Source organism: Poecilia reticulata, linkage group LG14 (assembly GCF_000633615.1).
Source record: "Poecilia reticulata strain Guanapo linkage group LG14, Guppy_female_1.0+MT, whole genome shotgun sequence".
Classification (NCBI taxonomy): Eukaryota; Metazoa; Chordata; class Actinopteri; order Cyprinodontiformes; family Poeciliidae; genus Poecilia; species Poecilia reticulata.
Window position 1 is genome coordinate 11,979,487 of NC_024344.1, and position 21,850 is coordinate 12,001,336.

At 38.5% G+C, this 21,850-nt stretch overlaps 1 protein-coding gene across 4 annotated transcripts in view; it reads right to left on the reverse strand.

Annotated features, from left to right (window-relative positions):
• The window catches only part of msi2b (musashi RNA-binding protein 2b), a 295,829-nt gene extending 284,216 nt beyond the window's left edge, over positions 1 to 11,613 (reverse strand). For all 4 annotated transcript variants that reach the window (XM_008427843.2, XM_008427841.2, XM_008427842.2 and 1 more), the window contains exons 1-4: positions 11,401 to 11,613; positions 11,031 to 11,071; positions 10,613 to 10,694; positions 10,037 to 10,121 (exon numbers count right to left, since the gene is read on the reverse strand). In XM_008427843.2, the coding sequence (XP_008426065.1) occupies positions 10,037 to 10,121; positions 10,613 to 10,694; positions 11,031 to 11,071; positions 11,401 to 11,462 (270 nt within the window). In that variant the 5' untranslated portion in view covers positions 11,463 to 11,613. The remainder of the gene's footprint in view (positions 1 to 10,036; positions 10,122 to 10,612; positions 10,695 to 11,030; positions 11,072 to 11,400) is intronic.
• Between the last annotated feature and the right edge of the window lie 10,237 nt (positions 11,614 to 21,850).

A 21,850-nucleotide genomic window follows, 5' to 3' on the forward strand; every position in this document is an offset into this window, starting at 1 on the left:
TATATATATATATATATATATATATCTCAAGCCTTTGATAATCATGGAGACTAAACTGATTGTTTTTGAATTTGTTAAGATTATGTCTGTTCTCTACATGCACAAGCAAGCACTTAAACACMGTGGATAATTAAGGTTAGTTTTCTGCTGAAAGATGAAGCAACTAAATGYACAGAAATCCAGTAAAATTATACTTCAGTTATTTAAATCACACTTACAGGAAGGAAATAAAAATTAGGCCATGAGAACACCCTATGTAGACCTTTCAGGCAATCTATTTTCCCAAGGCTGTACATTTATGTTATGATTTTTAAATACAAAGTGGCTTCATCAGAGCAAGAGGTAGTACATGCATTCTGATTTGCACTGGATAATGTAAGCATCAAAACCGAAATGTTGTGTCAGTTTCACCTGATACTTCCTTCCTGGAGCTTTCATTTTTGTTATGTAAGACACTTAGGTTTAGGAACGGCTAAGTGGACCTGCAGTGCATTTGTTTCKGTGGTATTACATGCACTTGAGTATACTTCCTAGTGTTCTTGCACTCAAGTTTGTGCAGTACTATWTATTTTTCCATTAAACATCTTGAACCTAATATTAATAAGGCATGATTAGCATATTTTCTATACTTGCTGTTATCCAAATCAGTATTTTTTTTTTTCTTCCCAAGATAGGGGAGCCATTTTTATGTCCGATTATTGAATGGTTTTCCATTAAATTTATGCAAAAAGTTTTGGTATATTGTGTAACTTTAAATGTATGCTGGGATACACTCTACAACACAGATCCGTCGAAAATATTTCTAAGTGAAAAAGATATGCAAATCTCTAAGGTTAGCAGTTTCTTTGAATGTGAAAGAGGCATGTATCAAGGATGATCATCAGAAAACATGTTTCTGAAAAATGTAGGAGAATAAACAAAGAATATCTTAAGAGTTTTTAAACTCGTGAGTCCAGCAAATTGTGCCTAGACATGCAGCGATCAGAGTTATGCAAGTGGTTTTGTCAAGTGCTGACCTGCACTACCAATTAGCTTTGATTCTGAAATCCATTTAAAAACTATATTTAGCAGCATTAAATGTATTTCAGCTATGGGTGGTCATTAGTTATTTATATTAGAAGAAGAGGTGATGTCACAATCTATCGTCTCAACAGAGGTGACGCTTTATGATGTCCTTGGCATTCTATAATAGCAAAAGTTAGTGTTTAGCTACTAAACACTGAAAATGCCAATATTAAAACGAGTGCTGTCAATCGATTACAAATTCTTATCAAATTAATCACTCTTTGGGGTTGTGTTTAATCACAATTAATCACTATGTCTAACTTCGCAAGCTTGAAATATAACTGTGCACACATTTCTGAAAGCCCTTTCTGCCCTCTCCAAGCAATTATTTGATTTTTTTGTAGGAGAAAGCAGGTAATGTAGTCTCCCAGTAAGGAAAACTTACTCTACTACACATGCATAGAAGTAGTAGCAAACTTGTTCAAGGGACAACTGACAAATAAGATATATTTTATTTTCTAGTACTTGGATGGCCCACCCCTTTCAGATGCTGCCCTGAGCAGCATCTGATCTTTGTGACAGCTCTCATTGTTTACAATTATTCTCACCATCTACTGTCTCCTTACGGCCTCGCTTACATCTGTGACCATGATGTTCACTACACAGAAACACTAGTTTGTTCTCTTGTTTTTGGCACACAAAGCCATATATCTGTATGAAACCCTCCACTGGATAATCTAATTATATCATCCATAATATTTTTCTCAAGATGACTGCACAGTTGTTGAAAAGGCAATGCACTTAGTCGTTTACATTAGGGAGCTTTTGAGAATTTTATAACTGTCTTGTTTCAGTTTTAAAAACCTCATTAACCCTCTGGGTCTTCCTTCTTCTGTAACAACTTCTGCACTGAAGAGTGTCGTTTTCAGCATAACCTGATGTTCTTAGGTGTAGGATCTTAACTGATCAGAAAAAAATATATGTGTTTATGTTTGAGTTTCCAACCAGTTGGCCATCAGCCACAGCCTTTCTAGTTCTGCCACAAATGGGTTTCAAACAGAGAGGTAAAAATGTATCAAAGAAACCTAGCATAACATCTAAGCCACTGCATACTTAACTGGTTGTCAATGTCCATGAACCTAAAATCAGGTGTTGTATAACACTGCAAAGAGTAGGGATTACACAGGAAAAAAATACTACCAAATGTCAGTTGGTTAAGTTTGAACATTTGCAATACAGTAACTTAATTTGAAGATCAATAAAGAAGAAAGCATCCAACTCTGGACATCCAAATTGTGTCTTTTTTTCTTTTTACCAAAAAACGGTTCCTTAAGGTTTTCTAGCGTTCATTAGGCCATTAGGCCAGAAAACTGTACTTAAAACCCAAATAGTCAGCCTCTTTTGGCTCCTCTGATCAACCAAAGTAAAACATCAATATATCCATTTTGACTTCATTTCAACAATCATTTTTTAACCATATTTACCCTTTCTTTAAATGGAAGATGACATTTCTATGTCAATTCAATGAAAATTTGCTTGGAGGGTAACAACAGCAGAATATTTTATTAACCGTATATTGTATTCCTCCATTTGAAAAGAATATCACGAGAAGAAATCAGACTTGAAGTTAAGTGAACAATTTACCTTAACCTAAATGGAACAAAAACATGGCAGGCTGGAAGATGAGACCATAGCATCAAACAGTTATTGAGAGGAATTACTATAGCTGAAGGAAGAAAGGGTTCAAATGTAAACAATAACATCAGCCATGTTTCCACCCACTGTTGTTCAATAATGCACAATAAAATGACAGTTTTTACCCAGGGCAAAATCTTTAATGCACACCTAGCAAATGACATGSTTTTTGGTGAGAAAATATTTTATCTCTTATATAGATTTGGGTATTATTATTACCAGCAGCTGTTATCAACAGCTGTCTATACAACGTATGAGGTCCTTTTTTCCCATTTATTCAATTACTCTAGCAATCTCATGGTAGCAGAACCTGTTATGTACAATTGACTGGCATCCACTAATGTGATGCCATTTTCAAAGAGCTCTGCAATTACAGTATGTGTGCCTTTTTGCAATGTGAGTGCCTCAGATAAATCTTAACTATCTAACCAGTCTGCACGGTTCAGTTCATACGGCACACATAGGCACGATTACTGACATGGTAATGATGTGCTGCTGTTGAGGCACCTTATGTAGCTGTAGCCGAAAGCAAAACGGAGCTTTCCAGTGAAGCACTTTAATATATTTGCTCCAACTCTATATGGTACATCAATGCAAGAATTTCCCGAATTAAGTTCTGATACACCTTTGTTATATGAACTCTCAAAGAGCAAAAGTGAATTTCCTCGAGACATTATACAACCTGATATGTCAACATAAGAAATGAGAACAGACCAAAAGGAATCCCCCTCCAAACAGACCATCTTTTATCTTCCGCGGCTCTGCGTTTTACTAGAGGGTCTCTAAGGGCTGCTTTTGCATGCAACTGTGGGAGATCGGGGCAGAGAACCAGCATATATCTTAAGTTCACATCATACAAAAGGATTTCATATATTAATGCAGCTCCTGGGTAAACTCTCTTCCTCTCTTAAGACATATCGAAGTTACTGTGATGATGTGGTGTTTAAGCTAAAAGGAAAAAGCCTTATCAAAGCTCACAGCTTCTTCCTAATAGGAGAGAGAGCAGGTCCACAGGTGTGCATGTGCGATAGCAACAGAACAGACACAAAATTAAAATGTCATATCAGGGCTGTCGATCTGTACTGATTTTTTTTTTTTTTGCTGTGGAATAACACACCTTTTAAAAAGAAACAGTTTGTTATGATCCCAAAATTTGCAATGAGGGTTTAACCGATGTCATGCTCTGTGAGCAAATTGTCACCCTTCCACATTCTAAAAAAAAAAAAAAACATCATAATGATTATGATCCTGACTAATATTTTAAAGTTACAACATCACTGCCTAGACAAACATCCAGCAATATGTACCTGACAAGCGACAGATCCTCCATGTGCTAATACTGCCATCTCCCTTAATTAACTGCAGAAGATGGAGCACCTGCTATACTTAAACACGAACAAGTCGGTTCAGCTCACTAATTTGACTTTATGTCTAAATCCTATCGAGCCGCTACTCATCCATCCCTCCGCTCCAGATTTGCTCTTGGGCTGTTTTCCTGCTTAGACCTGAAACATCAAGATTGTCAGGACAAACTGACTTGGGGTCAGTTACAGGTGAAGTTTCCAGGACTTAAAGAAAAATAGGAATCACAGTGCAAACTAATAATAAAAGTTGGAATAATGTAAGACAAGAAAAATCAAGACAAAAATCACTTAATTTCCCATTTAGAAATATTTCTAGTATCGTCAATGTTTTATATGCTCTCAATTATTAAAGCCGCTTTAAATAACACAAAAAATATATAAACTAACCAGCAATCAATCAGCTGCCTTATACATTTTTCATTTGTCACTTGCGAAACAGAAAAAAAATATGTAACTGTGATCTCTCTGGTTCACAACACCCTGCCTTGAAACATCTTCTTGAACAGATGCTATGGGTTGCTTCTATCTGAATTGAACCAAACATCATGAAAAATGGTAAATATGTTCTGAATTACCAGCATGCGAGTTTCAAAACCCTCCGGCTGTGTATGCCCATATGTCTCATTCGCATTCATCCTTCCCTAAGTGTTTTCATAACCGGACAAAATACAGAGGAAGAACAATGAAAGAAAAAAAAAACAGGAGTGGAGGCCTGTAGTTTGTTTAAAGTAGCTTAGGTCTGTGACTCAAATCAAACTAGTGGAAAATCTGCCTAAATTAAATCTTTTGGCTAGATTTGCTTTTAAGAAATATTATTTTAAACTGCTGGTCAGAATTGGTCAGAACACCCCTGCAGTTTAATTGCATCAGTCAAGACACCTCCAGAAGCAAATGCAAATGAACCAATTTCACATGATTGGATATTTTATTAAAAGGTCACACAGTTACTGGTTCCTTAATTTCAGCTTCAGCAACAATTATTCTTTCTGGAGTTATTTGGAAATTTTGTGTGCATTTTGGTAGAGAGATAATCCAACCTATATGACAGAACTGTATGACCTTTGAAAGTTTGTATGACAGAAATGAATTTTGAAAAGCTTTAAAGTGGTAAGTTGCATGGCAGATATAAGCATAAACCTTTTTTTGTGTATTCTTAGCCATGTTTTTGGGGCCTATATATCCTGATTAAATACCCAAGAACTGATTTTCTACAGGTAATTTAACATGGTAACACCTAATACATTTGATACATTTATGCAACAAATTGCTACAGTAAAATTCTAAAATGTGATTCAACTACTCTAATTACAATCCAGGAATAGTATTCTACACATTCTTGGCTTTATTTTATGCCTCATATACAAACTGATGCAATGAATTCTAGGAATAATGCTTTTGTTTTCTATGTTCGCCTTATTTTAGAGCATAGCTTACTTAGTTCAGTGTACAATAAAACATCCACTCCAATCTGACGCAGATATTTTTATCATTTCTGCAGCAGCTCTAAGAGTTTCTTTTCAGCTTTACACCATTTAAAGTTCACTTTCTAACACAGGACTTCAAGACCATTTATGACATTGAACAAATTCAGCAAATAAAAAGGTAAACTAAGTTAATCTAACCAGTAATCTAGATTTCACCTTTTTTGCTGGTGGTTTAGAAATGGCTGCAGCAGACTCTTGCGCCACTAAAAATGCTTATTGTTGGTTCAACAGCATGCAGTGCTAGGTCCTATTTTGTTGTCTATGATTGAGATACAAATAACCTTGATAACATACTGGAGATAATAAATGTCTCTGTTTAGGAGCAGCTGTGTGACCAATTGCTGAGGAAGCAACAAACCAACTGAGCAAACCAGGTGAAGATGCATGGAATGTGGCTGAGGCTTGGCAGCAAAAAAAATATTATTTAGAGGTCAAAATACACACACTGCATGCACAAAAGTAAACCAGCTGTGATTTTGTTTTCCAACTGTTTACATTAACATCTTTAAGTCGAGTTGAACGGACGGGCAGGGAGAGCAGCGATCATCCTTACATTCAAATGAGATATCAGTGAGTCTGCTCAGAAACCTATAACCAACCGGATGCCGTGACGCACGTCTGCAATAGCACCTGAAGCGGTTATGGAAGCATTAGACCCATTTCATAGGAACCGGAAACACTTCCAACAAGACAGGTGGAAAACATTTTGCTTGCTTGAGTCAGCTACATAAGGTGCATAAGTGACAGTAAAAAGGATAGTGTTGCCGTCTTAACTTCTCTTCTTGGTCCTGAAGTTTTCCCCATCATCAATGTAAGTTGCTTATCTGCGTCTATCATTTTAAGCTGAACACTAGACAATAATTCTGTAATATTTTGTTAGTTAACATTTTTTCCCACAATCCATTTGTTCATAGAATCAAATGTTGCTGTAGCAAAGTGCTGGCTGGATTACCATGAAGACTGAACACAACTTCTGGGCACACATTGATGAGCAAGAACTTTTGCTTAATTAAATGACAATTAAATAAAATTTTATTTCACTGCATACTTATTATAAAAATAAAACTGTAAAATAAAAAGAAATGCGTGAAGTAACTAAAACTAAATAAAATGGTACCAAATAAAGCTGTATGTGAGAAAGTACTAAGCCTTACCTTTCTGTACTGGCTTGACGGAATGTTAAAACTTTTAATGTTGGAAATAACACACAAAAAAGAAATGTCCCGTGTACTGCTGACATGACTAAACTTGCTCACAGTCATTCCACCTCCAGCCACTCACTTCTTTCAAGGTTACCAGGGACAAAAGGGGACCTATAAGGATTTCTTTGGGCACTATAAAAGTGGGAGACTTGTATCGAATCAGCATCTGCAAACACATCAAGAACTATCCATTTTTTGCTGGCCCGAATATTTTTTATTTATTTATTTAAATTCTTGCTGCTACTGCTGTACAACTTTATAAAAGATATGATAGATCCTAACGCAATGCCATCTTGATAGTGGAAACGTTAAAGTACAAAACAGCACAGCAGATAAAGCAAAGTGACAAATGGCAACAAGGACAACGCAAACAGCTTGTGCTTTTTTTGCTGCACGCGGATGAACTGCACTTTAGAAACTAGAAAAGAACAGTTTCAGCATGTACCAATGCACGTCAATGATAATGTCATCCATGACTACCAACACCTGCAAGTAATGAAACAATAATTTTAAAAAAGCATACAATTTGCGTATGATTTCAAGGTCACTTATTGCACCTATAATCACAGAACCACCAACCAAATGTAAGTATTTCAGAATATTGTTGACCAACTTGCTTTTTATTCTATAAAACAAAAAAGCCCAATTAATTAAATTATGATCATAAATACTATGCTTTCCAAAACCGGTCATTAACATGCGCCCACCAGGTGACAATTTATCGATCTTGGATTTGCTTCTCTTCCTTTGAGAGACAAATGCACTGGCTAGGTCTCTGGCTTTTTTTTTTTTTTTTTGCTTCCTTCTGAATAATAAAAGAAACAAAATACCTTCGATATGTCTAAATAAATATGCATTGATTTTAAAGGTGGGAAAAAACTGGCAGAGTTAAGATAAATAAACAGGGAAACATCTCAGAGCATAAAGAAACAGGAAGGTGTGTTGGAAAGCAGAAATTTTTGGTTTGATAAACATTGATGATCTGGTGTAAGACCTTAAAATGTCACCGTTTGGTTCTCAAGGTAAGGAACTGTCAGATATAAAATATATGACACAAGTCTGTCAAATATGACCTCAAGCCTAGAATAGGTGTGATATATACACAAGAACTCATTTCCATTAGTGGATGAAAAACTAACTTGCATGCTTTTATATGCTTTTATAATTAGTGCAACGTATAATGATTCTACCAGCATCACAAATGGAAATTTAGATAACCAATAGTGCATTTTATCCTGATTAAACAAAAGGTCATCAGTAATGACATCATTTCCCTTTTAACAGCATAGTTTAAAAAAAAAAAAGGCTGAATGAACTTTTGTACTAGACCAAGAATAAAATCTTCAATCAATGACCATGACCTAAAAAAAAAAAAAAAAAACTGTGCTTTGAGAATAACGTATTAGCAGGTCATCGCTGTAATCCGGTGAATATCTTAACAGACCAATTAAAACAACTGGAGGAATTTAACCATTTCTTCCTGCCACTATTCACAGGGTGCCTTCGGGCAAGGCAACAGAGCAAGAATGGCTTCATTTATCAAGCATCAGCACAAGACTGGAGCAGCGCTGGCCAGCTCTCAGGTGTGAGTATATATTTTTTCTTTTATATATATATATATATATATATATATGCAACCCTCCTCCCCCAATACCGACCTTTGCTGTAAGTATATATGCTGTCAAACTGTCACAAAGCTGTTCATTCAAAATGTCAAACTTGAAGTTATCAAACTGCTCAGGATTCAAAGTATGTTTGAATCGCTCTCCCCCATTCCTGTTTAAAACAGCCTCTTAACGTGCCTGTATGGAGTCCCCTCTATGGACGCTGTTAGTGTTACTTATTGGTAATTTCACCTTGCCTTCACTCTACATGAAGGTACTGTATGGCTTTATCGCCCATTTTCCCATAACACTGTAATAGAACCGATAGGGCAGAGGACACAACAAATAAAACGTTTCTACGAAGGAAGGCTAAAATAAACCTTCAAGTGAGAGACGGGAATGAACTGATCTTTCTTGAAGGAGGAAGAAAAAGCCTAAAACAAATTTTTTTTAAATTTTTGCTTTCGAGATCAGATTTTATGCATAATTTAAAAAAGAATAAAAAAGCATGTTTTTTTTATCTTTTTTTTTTTTTTCAATTTAAGAGCAGCACAAATACCAAACCCACAAAACCATTTAAAGAAGTGAAGCCTTGAAAAAAAGAGCTATTTTGAATGCCATCCAAAAAGGTCAATGTCCCTAATAAAAAAAAGGAGCAACTAGACTACTGCAAACCTTGTAGTTAAAAGAATTGCTAAAAATGCTGGGTCTGCTGTCCACTGTACAGCAACCCTTTTAGAATGGAGAAAATAAAAGCATAAATTACCACTGAAAATATTCTCCACATTTTCCCCAGGTGAAAAATATTCTCAGTTTTTTTAATATAATAATAATAATAATAATAGATCTGTCACACAAACACGTTTCTTGAATGTGCATTTGCTATTACATACACTGTGACTCCAAATCTGGATATTAAGAAGAAGAAATCCCTGACAAATTTAATTCCAGCTTAATCCCATCTAATCAATGACTGTAAAAACCTCTCTAAAATCTTTTAATATTTATCTGATGACAAATTTCGAAACTCTAACACGTCTCACAAAATCTCAATGTATGTGAATCAATTTGCTTATTTAAGCAAGTCAGATGGCTGAACTCTTTTTCAACCATAAATGTTTGCAACATCAACCATCTAATTCGTCGCTGCTCATTGATTGCCACCACGCTAATACATTTATCCGATGTAATTATATTTTATTAAATTCAATAGATAGTTTGAACGGCATGTTGGGTGTTTTAAAAAGATTAGTATGGATTGTAAATGCAAAAACATTGTTTTCAGTGTGTGTAGGGGGACTATACATCAAGCTCATTCTTCTTAAGCACATGATCAGTGCATCAAAAGTGATCAAACTGAACCCTGAGACAGCGCGCCCTTTTGTGTCCACAGCAGATATGTGCACGCTGCACATGTGGCAGCACAGAAAGAGGGGGCGTGTCAGCCCCATCTTTCAACCAGACAAGTAAAAGTGAATACATCCATGTTTTTTTTTTTCCTGTAGCTTGTGCACATTTTAGCCAATGCACCTGACTTTGATTGAAGCAGCCTGTTAACCTTAATAGGTGCTTGGCCAGGGAGCCTCAGGCAAAGCGGAAAAAAAAACGTCACAGTTGGCAAAACACATCAAAGACAGAACATGAATAAAACTCTTATGTAAGTGCAAAAAGCATAAACTCACCGTCTTTGAGTCTAATTCATGGTGCTGTTGAGCTAAGACTTTATCTACACTGGCAGCATCTGTAAACGTAACAAACCCAAATCCTCTGCAAAACAGAAACACAGAGAAGTTTAGAATTTTTATACATACAAAATTCACTCAAAAAATAACATTTTTAATTTTTTGCCCAAAGTAAGTTAAAACAATGTGAAAGACAAACATCCTAACATTCATGTGACCTTAATACTGTTATAATTTTTTTTTTTTAAATATATCATAGCAGAAATTTAAAACAGGCACGGGGGGGACAGCGCTGAACATTATGTGGTGTGTTACACAGTGAGACGACGCTCCACCAACATTGTGGTGCAGTCACAAAGTCAATGTCAAATTGCAATCGGCCGCAGCTTTACAGCAGCGAGCATTTAAGCTTATCTGGCTCGCTGTGAAACCACACGCAGGCGCGCGCGCAGACAGGGACACTCAGTGACACGCGCGCACGCACACACAAGCTGGATTAATACTAAACACGGTCAAAGTAAGCGATATCGTCATGTGCAGTGGGAAGGAAAAGTAGGGAAAAAGCCCTGTATTTACCTTGAACGTTTTGTCGTGGGGTCTCTCATCACCATACATTCTCTTATTTCTCCGAATTTACTAAAATAGTCTCTAAGGCTGTCTGTGAACAGAGAGAATATGTCGGGTTATTTGACAGAAAACATATGGGAACGCTGTTGTCACTGCATTTCAAATAAAAAGGAAGGGAAGGGGGGAGGAAAGAACACCCCGCGATGCGCATAGGGGTCGAATAGAGGACTTCAGATGGACGGAGATCAAAAATAACATCGTGCGCACACACACTACAGAGATATCCCATACAGAACACTACTGCACAGACAGGGCACATTCGCACATACACCGCCAGCAGCTAACGAGCACTCAGTCACAGCGACAAAAAAAACAAAAAACAACAAGAAATATTGGACACGGCGACAAAAGAGAATAACAGTCTCACCTGGTGAGGTTTGCCAGCTGAGGCCACCGATAAACATTTTACTGTAAGGGGAAAACACAACAGAAGTGAGTCCAGATGTCAGTTCGGCCATTTTGACGACTAACTACTTCTAAAAGCGACCTTAAAGGATAAAGGGAGACTATGAAAGCACATTCGCGCTTAGTAATTACTCTCTATCTACATAAAAGGGGGAGGCCACTCTCGCTACAAAGCTGTGGTGTTTAAAACTGCATCTGGGAACGGACCCGTGCACGGGTTTAAGTGCGTACTGCGCGAGGACGAATCCAGCACGGCAGCCGAAGTCCTCTCCAAGATGTTGTAACATGAAAAAAAACGTACCTTAGGTTTAAATTTAGAAAAAGATTCTTACCCCGGGTCATGTTGTGAATCATTTAGGCTTCCGGACGTGGCTTGACTCCCGTCTCCTTCCATATCTATTCCAAACTATAGAGGCTGGGACTACAGTAACAGTGACAGACACACACAGATAGGGCAGGAGATATGCAAAGCCCCGCTATGAGAATATTACTGAGCCGGGAATGAAAGCGTCACACGTGGGATCAGCTCAGCCCCTGCTCCCTCCTCCCTCTCTCAGCACGCTCTACCTTGGCCCACAGGGGGCGGAGCTTGGCTCTGTCACCTAACCAATCCAATTGACGTCAATTCAGGCAATCTGCAAACCAATCCTCCGATTTGTCATTTAATTAAGCAATAAGCCACTAGAGGTACTACTGGCTTATTGCTCTTCTAAATCAGTGGACACAGACTGTAGCAAATATATATTTTAATTGATATTGTTTACAAGTTACAATACAATAAAAAAAGACAGGCATTCAGTAGTAATTTACATTTATATCTTATTCGTCTGCAATAAAGCTGTCTCATGGGAAGAATATATAATATATGACTTTTCATATTTTCTCCTTCATATTTAATTAATCTTGATTGTTATGTTTTTGAATATATTCACAGTTTAATTCAGCTGAAAGCTTCATGATGTGTGAACCAGAGTACGGTGCAGCACCATAAGCGTCCATCTTGTTTAAAATTCAACAATAATTGGAAGAGTAACAACTGGAAAAAAAAAAAAGTTATTCATTATTTAATCTAATTAGAGCAGCAGCGTATATTATCTGAGACACAGAACTGCAAACATATTCAAAACCATTTGAACTTTAATATGTTGCTAAAACTTTGGTTTGTAGTTTTATGTATTTAATACAAACTTTATGTGATAGAATAATATAAGAGCTCGAACAGATTTTTTTTTGTGTGTGTGTTGATCAAGCCACAAATTCTCATTTGGATTTAGGTATTTTTAGTGGGCTATTCAAACAAATTAATATGCATTGTCCTTAATCATATCATTGTAGCTCTGACTATATTTTTAAGATTATTGCTGTGTGGAAGGTGAACTTCAATGGAACTAAATTAGCTCCATACAATTGAGTCCTGATGCAGCCTCGTGGGGTTCAATTCCTGACCTTTGGACCTGCATGTCTTCCCCTCTTCTCCCTCTTCTTATTCCCTTGTCGCTATATATGAAGTTCACTAGAGTCACAAAAAAATCTGTAAAAAAAAATTATAATACAGTCATCTCTCCATCAACTGATCTCATTCCCTGTTCTTGCTGAATAAAGGCATTCCAACAGCATGATAGTGCCACCACCATGTTTCATGGAGTGAATAGTGTTTTCAGGGTTGGGCTGCACAACAATCGAAAAAAATAAAGCACTGCGATTTTTTTTTCTAACATTGCAATATTGTTATATGAAAAAATGTAGAACTTTTCAACAAAAGATTTAAATAGCAACTTAAGTCTGTTATCGTTCTGACGATTAACATGATSCCACCTGTCAGTCATTCTAGGGGGTTTGTCAGCGGCGGTTGCTATTTGTCCCAAAGTAGACGCCCCTTATCTGAAGGAAGTGAACTACCATAAACATTTCTGTGTTTTGTCACAGCTGATGAAGGAGGAAATTATGGTCCAACGTTGTCAGTGGGGAATATGCAAACGTATTTGTCTGCATAAAGGTAACTGCTAGTAAATATCCCATTTTTTGTCATAAGGACACTTATGACAAAAAAGTCAAATAAAAAAAATCAATAGGTGAAGGTAATCATACCTTATTTTATGTGGGTAAATTCTAATGGCACCTCTATGACAGCATGAAAACATGTGCTGCAGTAACTGTGGTATTTACATCTAAGCATTTTTTCTGAAGGCATGTTTTCACAAGCCAGTGTTATTTAAGTCATTACTCGCCCGCTTTGCATGTGCAAAAATGCGTCCGACACATCTTTCACACTCACATCCAATGAGACTTTGTTCCCCTCTTTCTTATTCTGGCTGTGAAAGACTTGGGCTTTCCCATTGATTTGATCGTTGTTTCCTGTAAATAACTTTACAGACCTGATGTAGGAATGTGCTTCAGTGTTGGATGATAAAGCAAAAATTACTCAAAAAATTTATCGGGTAATGCATTGAGTTACACTACCTCTGCCATTATAACACTGTATGTTTGTCGGAGGTTTGCTCTACTTCTACCCAGCAGCGGAGCCATCATAATGTCAGTTCAGGATTATGTGTAGTGATATTTGTGTGAGCATTCGTAACTTGGATGGAATGGACTGGCAAAAAGTGTTGCCCGTTGACAACTGGAGATTGGCACCAGTTCTCAATAAACCTTTCACTGATTAAACACATGTAGAAGTTGAACGAAGAGAAGAACGCTCTGTAAGATGTTCTCACCTCTGCATTGTTCATAAGTTAGCCCTGCTATCATCTTCTTGACACTTTATCCCTGTCACATTTAGTGTGTTTATCAGTCTTAACGACGTTGTTGTTTTATGTTCTCTACACAAGAACATTTTCAGATTTTTTTTTTCATTCAAACTTTAGAAAACAATGCTTTAATTTTTTCTACCACCTTACTATTATTGATGCACTGCAATTTTATATTTTACAAACTCGAAGGTTTGCTTGCAGCTCAATCATAGTTCTAAAGATGATATAGCTATGCCATCAGTGCTGAAATTGTAACAATACACTCAGCTTGCTGAATTATTAAAACATCTCCCACCCAAAGCGATGAAATGCAGCAAAGATTGAGCAGTGGTTTTAGGACAGATAAATTAAAGAAAGCTCTTTGAGGCACAAAATCAATGTTCAGCTCTGTTCACGTGTCCCTGAGCAAGATACTGAATCTCAGTCGCTGACCCAAAGGTCTCACCTTCAACTGCCTTATTCATCACAATAGCCAACAAAAAGAAATTTCCCATGGGGATCAATAAAGTCTGGTATCCGTACATACAGTAGTGTAATTATGGATCTTTTCATGTAGATGACCTATAATGAGCTGTCAGCCCTGCCCTCTGCACAGTGTACACGGAGATAAGCTGGCTCTGTCTTCTAATAACCTTGAGGAGGTACAAAAAAAATAGAAAAGAAAAAAGCTTAGTAAAATATTAAGAATGAATGAGCATACAGAGTATGGCAGAGAGGAAGAAATGTTTACGGTCTAAGACGGTATTTTAAAATGAGAAACAAAAATATCACATAAATGCAGTTCTCATTAATTCTAGCATAAGGAGTCTTCCAGTTTTCCATGTGAAATGTGACTCGTGATCCTGTTTTATTATTCACAGTCGGAGAAGCCTTTTGAATAGGCCTGTCTTCCCTGACTGTTGAGGGTTCCACCACAGGGAATTTCTTATCTGGCCAGGCAGCATGTTTTTGAAACAATGCTGAAGATAAAACCCAAATAACAACACTTTTGTCAGTTTAGCAGCTAAAAGTCTGTCATTAGTTCTGGGACTTTCCACACAGGAGCCGTCTGTAGCTCTGAAACAAAGGTGCGCAGCCAAATGGTAATTCCTCGCCGCATCGGAGTGTCATAGAAAATGGAAATATAACGCCGTGTGAGAAAGACTATTACACCCGTCTTTGCGCCGTAGTTCTGTCCCATGCCATTTTGTGATGCATTTATGATTACATTACTGTTGTCAGATGGGAGGCAGGTTCTTTATATGTCTCCCCTAGAAAAAAAATAAAAAATGCACGCTCTCATCCAGCTGCAGACACAAAGAAGTGAGGGAGGTTATAAATTGATGTTGAACGCGAGCTCTAAGGAACAACAAGCTCTAAAGCCCATTGCGAGGTGTAAGAAAATCACTGTGGATTTAACACATGAAGAGCAACCTCTGTTTTACGCTCAAAATAAAAAACACTGGAGGCTCTGCTTTCACGGTGGGATTGTGAATTATTCAGTTTTCTTATCATAGTTATTACTGCCGTACCATGACGGGAGTCAAGTTAAACATGTTTGGGAAGGTACTGTTGGTGTGACATTGTATCGTATTTTACAAAGGGTTGCACATTTGAAATCAAGACATGTTTGTGGCAAAGTAAACACCGCCGCCTCATACAGTCGCAACTTTTGCCCCTTTTCATATCTCTTATGTTCCAGTCAAATAACTCAATATGTTTTTGTTGTATATTATGTGACACATGTGAGCATTTGCACACAGCTCCACTCGGGCAACACTTTGTAGAACGACTTTCTGCTGGTGTTTTGGTGGTATGCCTCCACCGGCTTTCCTCGTGCAGACAAACTGAAATGCCTGCTAAAGTTCAGTCAAATTTGAAGGAAAATATATGAATAGCAAGTTTGTAACCTTACAACAAATTCCAGATTCTTACTCATAAATTTGCATCACTCTAACCAGTGCTATGTTCACTCTGGGAGCATGTTTAAAGTCCTAGCTCTTTCAATGCAAGGGTGTCCTATTTTTAGCTCTATCCAACTTCCCATCACCTCTGACCAGCTTCCATGTCTTTGCTTAATGTATCTGCACAGCACAATACTGCCACCACCATGTTTTTCAATAGGGGTGGTGTGTACATGGTGGTGTAGTGTTGGTTTTCCACCTCACATGACATTTAGTTTGTAGGATCTCTGCAGGTCCTTCAGAGGCGTCATAGTGTGACTGATTTACTAAAAAATATCTTCTTTCCCCGTCAATTAGTTTAGGTCCAGTTTAGGAGGGTCGTGTCCTGGTTTTACAAAATTCATATTTTCAGATGATGGTCTGAAGATCTCTCAGTGAGATCTCAAAATTTTGGGATATTACTGTATAACCTATCTGTACTTCACATTTCTCTGCATCTTTACCCCTGTCCTCTCTGTTGTGCTCCATGGTCTCCATGATGCCTTTACAGATCAAAGGTAGACTTTTTGATAACTACTTGGGTTGACTTTTGTAGCCGATTGGTTGTGCTAGATTGTATCAGAGTCTAAAGGGCTCACCAGAAATGCCTTCTATCCTTGTCAGATTTTATTTTGTAAAAGATTATTCGAAACCGTGCAACATTTCTCTTCCACTTAACAACTCTGCTCTCCAATCAGCACTGCAATGTGTGACTCTAATCTAATCTAACAAGTTCAGAGGGTATGAATGCTTTCCCAGGCCACTGTATGCGAGTTCATGATTTCAGTCTCTGAATCTGTGTACAAGACAGACTGGAAGAGAAATCTTTATAGATTTTTAAATAAAGCTGTGCTCCGCTTTAATCTGAGCTGCCCCCACAGCCGGATGAAAGTGCCTAAAATGTTTATTCCTCTTTAAGCAACTTCAGTCTGACAGCCATGCTGGTTGGGGCAGCTGAGCGTTTACTACTGAATGAAAAAAAAAAGAACAGCAGACAGGCTTCTTTTGCTTCTTTATATAAAACTCTGTGCAAACCTCTTTTTATTCCCCCCCTTGAAAGTGATGCAGAGCGTACAGTTCCATCACCATTACTTGGACACATTTATGAAGGTGACAGCGTCTGACAATGTTTTGATTAATTGGGGGACAACGCGTTTCAAGGAAGACATCTTTTGTGTCCTGCATCCCCAGAGCTCTTCGTCATTTACATAACATTTAGGGAAACGGAAAGATTTTCTCCGAGCCTGTCGGTGTATTAGTGCGAGCCTGTATTCGGCGGTGAAATGTGAAGCGCTTCTGAATTGAGAGAGGGGCTCGGGGAAGAAAATCTTTGTTGCTAACTGACTCGTTGCATAAAAACTGGAGGTTTTGTGGGAACTGGGGGAAGAAGCGTACTTCATAGTGTGTGGAAGCTAAAGAGACGAGTGGGGCAAGAGAGAAACGACATTGAGAGCCATTCCGTTTCCGACCTGACCTTGTCAAGAAAAAAAAAAAGTTCCTAAAATTCAGGACTTTTTTATCTGAATGAAATCAGAAATAAAATACATTAACCTCTCGAGAGAAAATGATGTCCAACATTCATTAAAGTGAAGTTTGAAGCTGAATTGGGATCTTTCATATCAACGGAACTACATGTTCTCGAAGTGTACTCCTGTGTGAAATGCTGCTGCAGCTCAGAGGAAACCGCTTCTGTCTCGTTGAACCGTTTTGTCATGAGGATCACTCGGACACTTGAGACCATTTTCGGAATTTGTGAATGATTTCATATTGCTTACTTTAGGCCGAGTGATTTTTCTCTCGAGCAGGTAAAAGTCAGAAGCCCTCAAGGTGCACCTGCGGTAAAGACTGCAGATGTGAACAAGCTGTCTCCCTCTAGTGTCCCTTCCCTTTATGCTTCTTCTTTTTTCTGCCAAGCTAATGCACCTCCCAAGTTGGAGGGAGAGAGGCCAACCAGAAACATGCATAATTGACAGGCCCTATTTCAGGAATTAGCCACCTACCTAACCGTGGACCGTACCCTGCTCTATCATCTCGCCCGGAATCATTTAAATTTTTTTTTTTTTTTTGCACTTTTCAGTCTATTTTGCCCAACCGGGATTAACGACGGATGAATCTGGCAAATAACATTTCTGTTCTCCTCATCGATTGATGCGTTTCCTCGAGGGCGGTTGTGTTTCAAACCTGTCGACTGATCATGATTTGGGAGGATTACCAGGATTGTGTGTCTTTCTTTCTTAGCACACGGAGAAACGGTTTCAAATGAGATCAGTAGGAAGGATCTTCTTCTGATTAATGGTTTCCCTTCCCATTATGCCTTCTGTAACCACACAGATGAGTTAATTAAACTGCGCCAGAGGCTACACACAGGTAGATGGACTACTGTGATATTCAGACATCCACATTATTACACATTTCATATGAGGGGGAAAAGAAACGGCGATATTGAGATACCCCTGTCCTGGAGGCTCCTCTGTACTTGCTAATTGTGCACGGAGATTTCAGAAAATATTCAACACCAGTTAAGTGCTCAAAAAGCACCTCAAGGTAGCATGAATTAGCCCGTGGTGCCCCGAAGGGCCCCGGATCATTGCTTACAGTACCACAAAGAAACCTCGCAGTCTTTTTAAAGTGCGCGCGAGAACGGAAGATCCAACATAAGTTTTCCCAAATTGTCGAGAAAATGGCTGTTTCAACACCGAGAGGGAAATCTGCATCTCCGACCTCGATGGCTCTCAATCGCACGCGCGGCTCTTTCTTGGGCCAATCAAGCTTCGGTACAAGTGGATGATGATGACGACATCGTTTACCTGCTCCACTGGGCTGAGAGATAAGCTCGTGCCCCTGCAGCTTCCTGGAACGTTCTGGCTGCTGCTCGCACGACTCCAGAGAGGCGTGCGTGCGTGCGTGGCAGATGATGACGAACGAAGGAGCCGTCCTGTCACCTGTACAGCTCAAATATGCAAATCTTTTCCGTTTTTTTTCTAAAGCAAACCAGTCAGAGAAGTTGACTTGATTCCTTTTTTTTTTCTTTTCTTCAAAAGGGAGGATTATTTCTTTAAGTTTCCCCAAATATATGTTCAACTGCATTTATTATTTTCCAAGTGGGCACTTCAGAACACGGACACTCTCAAGCATAAAGCCCTCAGTCTGACTTTCTGTTTATAGGAGCGAATATGCTCCGGCCGAGACATTTTTAAACATCTCACCGAGGCTAAGAATGATAAGCAAAGCCTCTCAGGGCAACCGGCTAAAGTGGTGCTCTCTGTCTCCTGCCTCATTCCTTGTTTTTAACCAGTCTCCCCCTCCAAAACCTCCCCGCCCCTATCCCTTGTTTCATTTTTCCTCTCTTCTTTTCCCTAACTAGCTGCCACAATACATTCTCTCAGTTGCCAACCACTTCCCATTCTGCAACCACTGACCTTAACACTGACCTTCCCTTGTCTGTGCCATTGAGATGAGAGGGAGAGATACCACAACCTCACCCTCCCACCACTCACCCACCCACCCACACCACCACCACGCTGCAGGGTTGAATTTTGCCTGTCTCATCAGTCTTTCCTGCAGCTGGAGAATGGTTTGTTGTTGTTGTTTTTTTTTCTTTCAGATTCCAGCACTTTTCTTTTCTTTTTTTGCTTTTTGGCTGATCAGTGGCCAGACAGAAAAACACGGCTCTTGGCTCAAAGCGATATTGAGCTTTGGCATATAGACCAAGGCTGTCAATACAGATTAGGTTGATCAGATAAAGTTTATCTGCAGCATTTGAGCGTCCTTTGGTTGGGTACCAGCTTAATTCCGGGGCCACAACTGATAATGTGACCCAAGGATCAAAGCGGATCGAAATTCGGGCCATTGTTTTAGCCAGGAGCGGACCGCAGTGGCCTTGTCAAAGGTAAGTCACTTTGTGTATCATTATGCATGTAGCACAATAGCTCTGGTCTGTGATAACAGGAATTACAAGAGGTGTGCCAGGGCTCTGCAGGTTCATTTCAGATTAGTGAAAACTTTCATAATTTGTCTCATCTACAAATAATCTTTCATGTGAGCTACTAGACTTTAAAAAAAAAAAACTTATTTAAGGAGCATTTAAAACTAAACCAAATTTGTCTTATCTTAAATTTTATTGTGGAAAAACAGAAGAATCTTGAAACTATTCTTGCAATTTTTCATTGCCTACTTGGCTACTTCGTACTAGTTATTATTTTATTTTTTTTTGTCTTTTAGACTTTTTTTTTTAGAAATATTTCTCATGTTGAAGCCTACATGTTTCCAAAAGAAAACTATCAAAGATTTTAATGAATGCTTTTTACCTCTAAAATGTTTTTAAGCCCATAACTACCTCCGTATGCAACTGACCTAACTTTGAGAGTTTTGGTTAGTTAGCTGTGGAAGGTTGTTTGTGCTTTCAGACTCAAAAACCTCTGTCTCACTTAGTATATGTTTGACTTCAACCTTCAATGCTAAACAGCGTCAGTCACCACAAGAGGGCACTTGGAGCATGTGTATGCAGCAGCAGCAGCAGCAGCTCTAATTACATATCGTTGCCCCGTTTTACTGTTGTGTTTTCACTGGTGCACAGATTGGAAGCTAATCCAGGTTCACTGAGTCCACAGTGGCCTCTCTCACACACAGTAAGGACAACGTGCATTCTTCAGATTGCAGAAGGACGAGTCGAGTTGCTGGAGTTTTTCTTTTTTCTAGAGTCTTTAGTCTTGTTTCTCTTGTATTACATCTCTCAGAGACGATGTGCAGTTGCAGGGGAGCAACAAACTCTGCAGAGGAGACAGCTTTGCATCTTACAAAAAACAGCAGAGAATTGACCTGTCTGCAACAAAGATGTTCAAAGCTTAAAACGCCCCGTGCGCTCGCACAATGACTGCATGTGTTATCGGAGTAATACGTGCCTTTTTTAAAAGCCTGTCCGTACACAATAGTCGGAGAAAAAGTGAGGGGGGTGGAAATTAAATGCTCAAGAACACAAGAGGGCAGTACAAAGAAGTACACCGAGAGTGAGTCTTATTGGATGTGGCTGGAAGTGAGAGGGAAACACACTGAAAACAAGCTCGGGTGGTGAGATGAAGAGGGGAGGCATGGCAGCAGTAAATGATGCTCGCCCTCTACACCTTGTCAGTTATTAGGAGAAGCCAGAGGAGAAAGCTGACATTACTTTGTGCTGTCTACAGAGAAAATAATTGGCTTGCAGGCCAGCTTGCTGGCACCTAAAGCATTTCGAAGTGATGTTGCAAAGTTGCACACCAGAAAAAAAAAAAAAAAAGAAAGAAAAAAGGGCAGGAGGGGGAAAAAATAATAAAATAAAAAAAATACATGCATATTATGTGCCACAAAAGTTTGGGTACTGTTGAGTTCTGCTTCTGCTGATTTCAAAATGCGATGAAAAAATGACATGCCCTTTAACTGGCATGCAGCTATGCCAAGTAAGAAATAACACTTTTTTATTATTATTATTACTTGTGCAATTTTATAGTAAGAAGAGGACAAAAACAGCAAATGCAAAAGTTTGGATCCCTCATCCCCCCAAAAAGGTTTGGGTCAGACATCAGCCATGACTGCCAGACTAAATGAGTAACTCAGTAAGTTGGCTAGAGATTTTATCTCCTGCTTTTCTTTTTTCTTTTCTTTTTTTTCACAGTAAACAATGTGGAGGAAAAAAAATTATTTTATGGTCAGGAAAATTCCAATCTGGGATCTGGTCATTTTAATTGCTTATAGTAATTTTTTATTATTTTTTTTTTAAACAAGGGGAAACAGATGTGTTTAAAAACACACACAGCACACAGAGCAATCAAGCTGGAATCTTTTAAAAGAGATTTTGGGGTTAGGGGTGGTGACTGGTGGGTGTGGTCTTTACAGGAACTAGGCCACAAGTCAGATTCTGCTCAGGGCCCATATAATTTGGGACTGGCTCATAAAGGAACATCTAAGTAAACTTAATGGACTGAGAAAGCAAACAGTGTTACAGAGATTTTAACAAAAAGAAAGGAAACAGAATGGAGAGATATAAAGAAAGAAATACCTCTGCAACAGGCACAAGGCGGATCGACTTGGACTCGAGCTGCAGTCTTGCTCACAGGAGACATTTCACCGGCTGAAGA